This window comes from Phocoena phocoena, chromosome 1, assembly GCF_963924675.1.
Source record: "Phocoena phocoena chromosome 1, mPhoPho1.1, whole genome shotgun sequence".
Taxonomy (NCBI): Eukaryota; Metazoa; Chordata; class Mammalia; order Artiodactyla; family Phocoenidae; genus Phocoena; species Phocoena phocoena.
Window position 1 is genome coordinate 107,722,865 of NC_089219.1, and position 9,953 is coordinate 107,732,817.

The 9,953-nt window shown below is 38.3% G+C and overlaps 1 protein-coding gene across 1 annotated transcript; it reads left to right on the forward strand.

Moving 5' to 3' along the window:
• The first annotated feature begins 3,222 nt into the window (after positions 1-3,222).
• On the forward strand, positions 3,223-8,981 carry CD160 (CD160 molecule). The gene is given in 7 exon segments (XM_065893931.1): positions 3,223-3,238; positions 3,347-3,409; positions 4,061-4,111; positions 4,114-4,186; positions 4,188-4,369; positions 8,792-8,818; positions 8,821-8,981. Coding segments are annotated over 7 exon segments (573 nt in total).
• Positions 8,982-9,953: the final 972 nt, after the last annotated feature.

The following is a 9,953-nucleotide window of genomic DNA, read 5'->3' on the forward strand; positions in this document are numbered from 1 at the left end:
TAGAAATAAATATATATTCCTTAACATAATAAAATATATCTCATCCCCAAAGCTAGCACAATGCTTAATAAGGAAACAACTGAAGAATCTCCCATTAAACTAAGAAAAAAGACAGGACTCATTATCACCACTATTATTTAATATTTTCTGGAGATATTAACCAATACAATTAGACAGGAGAAAGAAATCAGAGATATAAAAATAGAAAAGGAAGTAATTATCATTATTTACAAATAATATGATTGCATGACTAGAAAATCCAAGAGAAACAACTGAAAAATTATTAAAAACAATTACAGAATTGAGTAAGAGAAGGTAACTGGGTATGAAATTAATATTTAATCATTAGTTATCTTTCAGGTGTGAAAAACAATGAAGAGTTAAAAGATATAATGAATGATATAAATTAAAATGGTATAAAGATACAAACAAACATAAAAGATGCAATGTGAAAGCGATAATACTTTCAGCAGCGATATAAAATATTAAATACTCAGAAATAAGCTTAAGAAATGGACGAGACCTTTATGAAAAAACTTCTAAACATGGCCGAGCTACACACGTATCAAAACACAAGGCTTTAAAAACGGTAAGGAATATCATGTTCTTGGATCAAAAAATTCAATGTCACAAAAATTTCAGTTCTAAGTTAAAATATAAATAGAACATAACCCAATTTTAAAAATACCAGTAGGTCTTCTTGTTGGTAGATGGTGGGAAAGGAGAGACCAGATAAGCAGATTATAAAAATTAGATAGAAAATTAAGTTAATAGAAAAATTCTTAAAAAGTAAAGAGGGGGACTAAATATTAAAATATTCTAAATCTATAAAAATGATTAGACATTTAAAAATATTAACAAATATATAAATTACTATTTTCTAGGAATTAAAATATAAATCTAAAATTTGTCAGGCACATATATAAACTGAATGAATGTACAGAAATAGGCATGCATATGCACAGATATATTGAATATATGACAAAGCATTTCAAGTCAACGGTGAAAAGAAGTTTCACTCAACTAAACGTACTGGAATGACTGGTAGACAACTTGAAAAATTAAGTTGGTTCTGTACCTCACACCTTACACCAAAATAAATTTCATGAAGACCAAAAAATTTAATTTAAAACATGAAAAAATACGAATACTGGAAGAAACCATGGGAGAATTTTTTCAGTCTTGGGGTGGAGATGGTCTGTATACATGTCACATAATTATATGAAAACAAAAAGATTCCTGCAAAACAAAAACTACCATAGGGAAAGATGAATGGCAAACTAGAAAAATATTTCTACCTCCTATCACAAAGGACTAATTTTTTGAGTAGAGAAAGAGCACCTACAGATCAATCTGAAAACACCACCAAAGACATCAACCCAATAGGAAACGGGCAACTTTATGGAAAGGGAAAAACAAATGTTGTCTCTTGAACATGTAAAAATGTGCTTAACCTTGGTCATGATAAGATAAATGTAAATTAAAACTACATTAAGGCCATTTTTCACTTCTCAAATTAGCATCATGTTGTTGGCATGGGTATGAGGAAGCATTTCATATGTTGCTTGTGGAAAGGTATGCTGGTGCAACCTCTGTGGAGGAAAATATGGCAACATTTCTCAAAATTGCAAATGCATATACCCTTTGACCAGCAATGCCATTTCTAGAGATTCATCATTTGCAAAATGATGTATGTCCAGGTAGGGTTTGGAAAAAAGATTGGAAATAATCAAAATGCTCACTGATGGAAATCTATGTCAATAAATTCACATAATTATAAATACTGTGCAGCAATTTTTAAAGAGGGAAAGCGCTTTATGTACTGATATGGAATGGTCTCCATGACATACTGGCAAGTGAAAAAAGAAAAATGTAGAACATCATTCGTTGTTGTTATTATTGTTGTTTTTTAAAAAAGGAAAAATAGGGAATTGCTTATATATGCACAGAATATCTGTAGAAGGGTCCACAACAACAAAGCAACATTGGTCAATAATAGATCACTGGGTAGTCGGTGTAGGAAGAAAACTTTTAACTGTATACCCCTCTCTACTCTTTGAATTTTAAACCCTGTGGATGTAATTACCTATCCAAAAATCCTATCCCATTGTAGTTTGGTTACAAACTACAAAAGTGCTTAAATATATTTTTAACATCTACACAGAGGATTTTTTTAAATAAAAATATTTATTTTATATACATAGCTCTACAATTTGCCTTTTTTTTACATGATGGTATATTATGGACATCTGCCTTTAGGCCCATATTTATAGAACTCATTCTTTTTAATATATAATATTCTATTGTGTAAATTAATCAAAATTCATTCAACCATTTCCCTTTTGATGAAAATTCAGGTATTTTCTTGGTTTTGATTTTTGTTCAGTTTGGGCTTTTTGACATGAAAATAATTTTTCTTAGCTAAAATTAGAAGATATAAATATAAAGGTAAAATAATAAAAATATTGGAAGAAAATTGTAACCTCAGCCTGAGGGTAACTTACTTAAACAATAAAGGAAACACAAATGACTTAGGAAAGAGAAGTATATTGTATTTAACTACATACAAATGTAAATTTTCCTTATGGAAAAAAATAAAGTCAAGAGACAACAAAATGAAAGAAACTATTTGTTAAAAAATAGAAAGAAAAAATGGCAACAGGTTAATATCTCTAATATAGAGAAAGTTCCTAGAAGTTGATTTTTTTTTAAGCATGCAAAGAATATGAACAGGCAATTCATAGAAGAGGAAATACTAATGACCAATAAATGTATGAAGAGATCCTCACCCTCACTAGTCATAGTTTCGAAGGCAAAACAACAGTGAGGTCTGATTTTTCATCCATCAGATTGGCAAAAATGTAAAAGATAATAACCAGTATTGGCAAGTCCATGAAGAAATGTACATTAAATATTCTTGCTGAACATCTGAATCTCAACCATCTTTTTGGAGAGCAATCCAATAACATAGTAGAAAAAATTTTTAATGTTCATATTCTTTGACCAGCAACCCAACTTAATTTAGGGGAAAAAAATCTGAAAATATAGCCTTTAGTGTCTCTCTATGCCTCTTCTCTCTTTCTCTCTTTTCTCCTATCTTCTCTCCAGTACACCTCATTTAATTAACTGTGTTACTTCCCAGCCAGCTGGACTCTCATGTCGAAGCCCTCCTCCACCTCCATCAGACTCTAGCCAACCGAGGCTACTGCCTGAAGCAGGGGGATGGTCTTGGATCCCTGTAAGGCCTTGTCTAGGAGTTCCCCTTGTGCTTTCAGAAAAGTGAGGCCAAGGACATCAGCAGAGCCAACATCTGCTTCGAGTTCCTGGGGCTCTTGACAACATGCAGCTCCTGGCAGAGGCTGCTTTGCCCTGGCCATTCTGCTGGCAATTGTGGAGAACAAGCTTGGTCGTGAGGACAGCCCATCCCGAGATCCCCAGAGCAGAGACAGCCGCCATCAGGGAAAATCCTGAACTCATGAGGGATGGATCCCATGATTTTTTTCTGGTGGGGAAGAAAAGGACCCATTCTTCTTGACACTAATGAAAGGGTGAAAAATAGTTTCTTTTTCTTTTTTGTTGGAACTAATTCTATTGCCCTCCCCACCAGACATTCTGCCTCTGCTATATGTTGCAAAAGAGCCTGGTAATTTGGCCCTCAGGCTCTTACACACTATAAATATATGAAATCCAGGTTTGACATCTAGATACTACAATATTTGTCAACTTTAGCAACCCACTTAATCACTCTGTGCCTCAGTTTACCTGTAAACTGGGAACAATAATACCTGTCGCTAGGGCTATACCAAAGATTAGATGTATACAAAAGAAGTTCCAGTTCAAGAGTAGAAATAAAATGTAAACCAATTCTGAATTAATGAAAAACTGGGATTGCAGATCTCCCTCAGATACGGGTATAGCCTGTAGGCTACTCTTCTAAGAGGGTGGTATTTAATGTCTATGGAGCAGCCCTCATCTCTGCCTCAACATTTATATGTGAGTGAATTTAGATTACCATGTATACACCCGGCTTCCATGGCTAACACTCCTCTTCCTATTCCAGGATGAATGCACATCCTCAGCTCAACTTCCCAGGAGGGGAAGCAACTGTGTAGCTTAAAAAAGAAGAGGCTGAGGTGGGTATGGTGTTTTTGTGCAAGGACAAGTCTTGAGACTGTTCCCCTGAGACTGGAGCAACTGAGACTTAAATAGGATCCTGGGAAAGATGGTATCAGTGAAATATCATCTCAGTTGGTGTTCACCATAAACCAAGCTATGGCATTGGACAGTGAGACCTACCAGTGGTGTGCCAGAAGCCAGAAGCTGGATATCCACCTTCAGGGCCATTATTTCTCTGTTTGAGTCACAGGTGGTCTCCCGATATCCCCAGTGCCACCAGGTGGGACAGTAAGCAGGGTCAACAGCTAAAGACAGAAGTAGTTATTTCAGGTCCTGGATAGGCAGTCTCCTTGGAGAAGAGTCCTTCCCATTACTCAAATCCTTTTCCATCACTCCCATTGGCAAATGCTGCCTTTCCTCAAAGCATGGATACAAAGGTATCTCATTTCGTCTTTAATTAAAAAAAATCCTTCTGAGGTAGCCATCCCATTTTTATTGACACTGAGACTGAATCACAGCAGGAAAAGCAACTTATCCAAAGCCACTCACTGAACAGTGCCAGTAAAAGCAGAAAGGTCTGGAATTTAGGCCTCCTGATTCCCAATTCAGTCTCTCAGAGATGTGGCTATATTTCTAAATATAGGCACTGAGCCTTCAGGCTGGGAAAGAAAGATGGATAAAATGGATAGTTGTCTTAAAGAGCATTTAGTCATAAGAAACAGAAACCCACTCAAATTGCCATAGATTAAAGGGGGGAAAATAATAAAGAAGAAGTATAGCTAGCCCTCATGAGTTCTGGTTTCTGGAATCAGAAACCAGAAAGCCAAAAGAACCCAAAACAGTTACTGTGTCCTCTCTGGGGCAGCAAGTCCTCCCATCTCTGCATATTTCCTCATTTTGTGCATGCTCCCCTGCTCTGTTACTACTTTGGCACAGCCTAAATATGGCCACTGCAGCCTCAGCTTTATATATATGACTTCTTCATACTCCTAGACAATGGAGCAAGTCTTCAAAACTGAAAATTATGTTCTACTTAGAATTCTATACCCAATCAAACATGAGGAAAAATGAAGACACTGTCAGTCACACAGTGACTCCAAAAAAAAAAAAAATTGCCTTTCATATGACCTTTCTTAAGGAGCTACCAGAGGATGTGCTTCAGTAAAGCAAGAAAGTTAATTGGTAGAGTGGATAAAATGGGGTCCAGGAAACAAGAAATCTAACAGGGGGAGGGGATAAAAAAATTCTAGAATTAAAAAGGGCCAAAAAGGGCAGTTAGTCCTGAAGAAAGCAAAAGATACAGGACTCTGAAAGATCTCTAGGGGGTGAAAATGGAATTGACCATTTCTCTGATGGCCCATGACAGATCTGACGAGGGATTAAAGATATGGATATGGAAAACTCTGCCTGTTTAAAAAAAATTAAGGTGATCATCATCTCCAGGGAAAACACTAAATTTTACAAAAGGAAACATAATCATAGCACACAACTTGGCTCTGTAATAAGTAACATTTACGGAATCCAAATTATGTAAAAACTAAAATTTATAATATAATGATTTTTTTTTGAAAGATGCAGAGAAGGGTAGGGGTTTAAGAGAACCATATCCTCATCTTCTATAACAGAAAATCAATAGACAATGTCTAAACTATCATCAAGAGTGGTAATATTAGCATTTGATGTAGGAATATGGTAAAACACCTCAAAGAGTTGATAGTGGTTGTCTCTGAGAATAAAAAGACACTGCTATTACTTTTCATGAACTTTCAAATACTATCTTTTTGACTTTAAGAAAAATAGATGTAAATTACACCCACCCACCCCCAAATAAAAACCTGTCGCAGAGCCTTTTAACAAATGTTTTCATCATCACCTACGGTTAGTAGTTAATCCAAATTTTCTACTTCAGTCTAGGTTATTTCTATTTTCTTCCTTGCTTCCTGGTGTCTTCCCATCTGACCTAACTAGCTTAGCGTTCAGCACTTCCATTCTCTTCCTTATTAAACTCTCATCTTTATTGGCTTCTGTGACTCTGTCCCCCCCTGGTTTTTCTACTTTTCTGGCTGTTCTTTTCTCTCCTTCTCTGCCTGTTTCCTCCTCCCACCTCTCAAACATGAAAATTCATTCCTCGAGACTCATTCCCCACTCCTTCAATCTTTTCTCTCTACTATCTCTCCCAATTTCTGATCTACCCTCATGATTTAAACCTGCACCTCCTGGGACTTTCCTGGTGGTCCAGTGGTTAAGACTCCATGCTTCCAATGCAAGGGGCACGGGTTTGACCCTAGTTGGGGAACTAAGATTCTGCATGCCGCGTGGCGCACCCCCCCCCCCGCCAAAATTTAAAAATACAAAATAATAAAGTCTTAGCAACGTCCTGGTGGTCCAGTGGTTAGGACTCAGTGCTTTCACCAATGTAGGCCCAGGTCAAAAAATAAATAAAAAATAAAGTCTTAAAAAAAAGAAAGCAAATCACTCAAAATCAAACCTATCCTCCTGAGACCATATTTCTGTCCATGATTCAGTCAAAAGCTTGGTTCCTCCTTTTTTCTCTTCCCCCATCCAGTCAGTTACTAAGTACTACTAGTTCTTTCCCACATTCATTCCTTTCTTTCCAAAGGTGTTTTCCAGGTCTTCATCATCTCACACTTAAAATATTCCAACAGTCTCCTAAGTGGTAAGCCCCAGATCTCAAATCTGCCCATGTTTTACTCATCTTTATACCTCCCACACCTACCTCAGAGCCTGGCACTGAGCTCTTGCCTAGTAAGTGGTCCATCAACTAGATACTGTCTCTGCCTCTAATCCATACTGCCACCAGACATCTTTCTAAAACGCTGATTTGTACATACCACCCCCGAGTTTTAATGGCTTTTCACTGTCTATGAGACAGTGATTAGTTTAGCCTGGCACTGGAGGTGCTCTATCTCTATAAAATTTCATTCTACTACTTACGTGAATACTCTGTTCCAGTTGATCTCACTAATGGAAACTCCTCTTTCATTCAGCTAAACTTATTGATTGCGTATCCCAGGCACGGTGCTAAGTCTTGGAGAATAGAATGGGAGTATGACGAAGCCACTGCCCCTTATAATCCAGTATTGATGTTCTCCTAATACACCTTAAGTATTTCTACTTGTGATGGTTCTAAGATAGAAAGCCTTTATCATCCTCTCAGCATATTTAAGTATTAGAGTCAGTAAATATGGATGCTCACCAAATGTGGAAATAAGGTTCCTTTCCGAACATGAAACTAATAAGGCCAAACAGGTAACAGATAATATCAATAAGCAATGTCTATCATTTACTAAGTGCTTACTGCGTGCCAGGCATTGTGCTAAATGATACATTATTTCATTTAATCTTCATGGCCTTTTCAGTTAGGTACTATTCTTGTCCTGTGACAATCAGGCTCAAAGGTAATTTGTGTAAGTTCACTCAGCTAGTAAATAATGGACAAAAATCCGTATCTATTACAAAACCCAAGATTTTATTTATTTTTAATTAATTTATTTTTGGCTCTGTTGGGTCTTTTTTTTTAACATCTTTATTGGGGTATAATTGCTTTACAATGGTGTGTTAGTTTCTGCTTTATAACAAAGTGAATCAGTTATATATATACATATGTTCCCATATCTCTTCCCTCTTGCATCTTCCTCCCTCCCTCCCTCCCTATCCCACACCTCCAGGTGGTCACAAAGCACTGAGCTGATATCCCTGTGCTAGGCGGCTGCTTCCCACTAGCTATCTACCTTACGTTTGGTAGTGTATATATGTCCATGCCTCTCTCTCGCTTTGTCACAGCTCACCCTTCCCCCTCCCCATATCCTCAAGTCTGTTCTCCAGTAGGTCTGTGTCTTTACTCCTGTCTTACCCCTAGGTTCTTCATGACATTTTTTTTTCTTAAATTCCATATATATGTGTTAGCATAAGGTATTTGTCTTTCTCTTTCTGACTTACTTCACTCTGTATGACAGACTCTAGGTCTACCCACCTCACTACAAATAGCTCAATTTCATTTCTTTTTATGGCTGAGTATTGGGTCTTTATTGCTGCACACAGGCTTTCTCTAGTTGCCGCGAGTGGGGCTACTCTTCGTTGCAGTGCGCAGGCTTCTCATTGCGGTGGCTTCTCTTGTTGCGGAGCACGGGCTTCAGTAGTTGTGGCACGTGGGCTCAGTAGTTGTGGCGCACGGGCTTAGTTGCTCCACAGCATGTGGGATCTTCCTGGACCAGGGCTCGAACCCATGTCCCCTGCATTGGCAGGCGGATTCTTAACCACTGCGCCACCAGGGAAGCCCAAAACCCACGATTTTAACTTAGACTAAACTGCTTGACCCACTCCAGAAGATGGTTTTTAAATGAGACTTGGAGACACCCAACTCCAAGGTAACTAAGCTATTTTAGCTGTCTCTCTGGCAAGACTTGAGTTCCTTCAAGGTAGGCCTATTTGCATCCCCACTGTGACACACATAGATTCTATATTTATTTATTGCCACTTATGTACGTCATCATCACCACCCACAAATGTTAAAAAATACTTATGTGGGCAACGGATTATACTGAGAGGTATCCTTGGGGATCATAAAAAAGATGTCCTGAGATTATGCAAAAGGAGGTATTAGTAACTTCCAAAACTCTCTCCTGATCCATTGATTCTCTTCTGAACCAGAGAGTGAACTACACAGTAATGGGATTGAAACAGGACACCCCAAGTTTGGCCACAGTAAAGGTGCTCTCAGTTCAGGCTTCCTGCAAGAAAAGGTCTGGATGATGCTGGTCACCAGCCTAGTGGCCCTTCAAGGTATGTTCAGAAGAGCTTTTAGCACCCCAAGAAATGAGGGTGCTATACCTTTAACATCTTGATTACTCTCCAGGAGAAGGGTGGAAAGCAAGCCCAGAGTGGGACAGGGAAATGCTCCTTAGGCCCCTGGCTGTCCATATGAAAACATCACAGCAGTATGAGGGCAAAATCAGTCCAAAGGGACTAAAGACTTCATACTAACTAGGGGATGATAGATGAATCGGACTTTCCATTGGGTAGGAGGTCACACCCATGAGGAAAGCAAGCCTGTGGGAGAGGCAAGCAAATACAAATACCTCTACTTACTGGATGAACAGAGGGCTACAAGTTGAGGCAACAGATGTTTGGCTATAATGTGATGAGCAAGGCAAGAAACAGACTTGGTCTGGAGGTGGGTTTTAAACAATGCAGCTCTTCAGCAAAGGTTGATGGCCAGATTGAGTATACAAAACCCTTGTAGTTGAGTCCCCTGAGCATCGTTTATCAATGTCAATTAGTTTTCCCTATTAGATAAAAAAGATATTGGAACTTGCAACGACACGTTTGCATAATCAGTAACTGATGCAGGTTTTTGCCTCTCCTTGGCATTCTTAACTCCAAGCCTTATTTAGGCCTTCCTCAATTCAATAACTACCACTGTGCCACCAGAATGTAAGCTCTATACGTGCAGAACCTTTGTCTTGTTTACTCCAACCAAAAACAGTACCAGGCACATAGCAGGCTCTTAATAGATTTGTTTAAAGAATTTGTATGACAGGTTAGGCTTTCCATATGGTGACTCTAACCTCATGCAATGCTTCCAGGTAAATATTCCCCAATTACTCACCAGCAAATGGGTATAAGGAGGTTAAATGTTGCCCCAGTGCATGGGAATTAATACAGGACCTTCTCACTCCAAACTCCGTGCTCTCAGTGATTATCTACTACATGCTAAGCACTTTCCCTCTCAACTCCATCACCACTCTCCCCATTCTGAGATTGCTTCCTCCCATTTCCAGAAACAGGACCGCCTAACACTCCCTTATTACAACCCC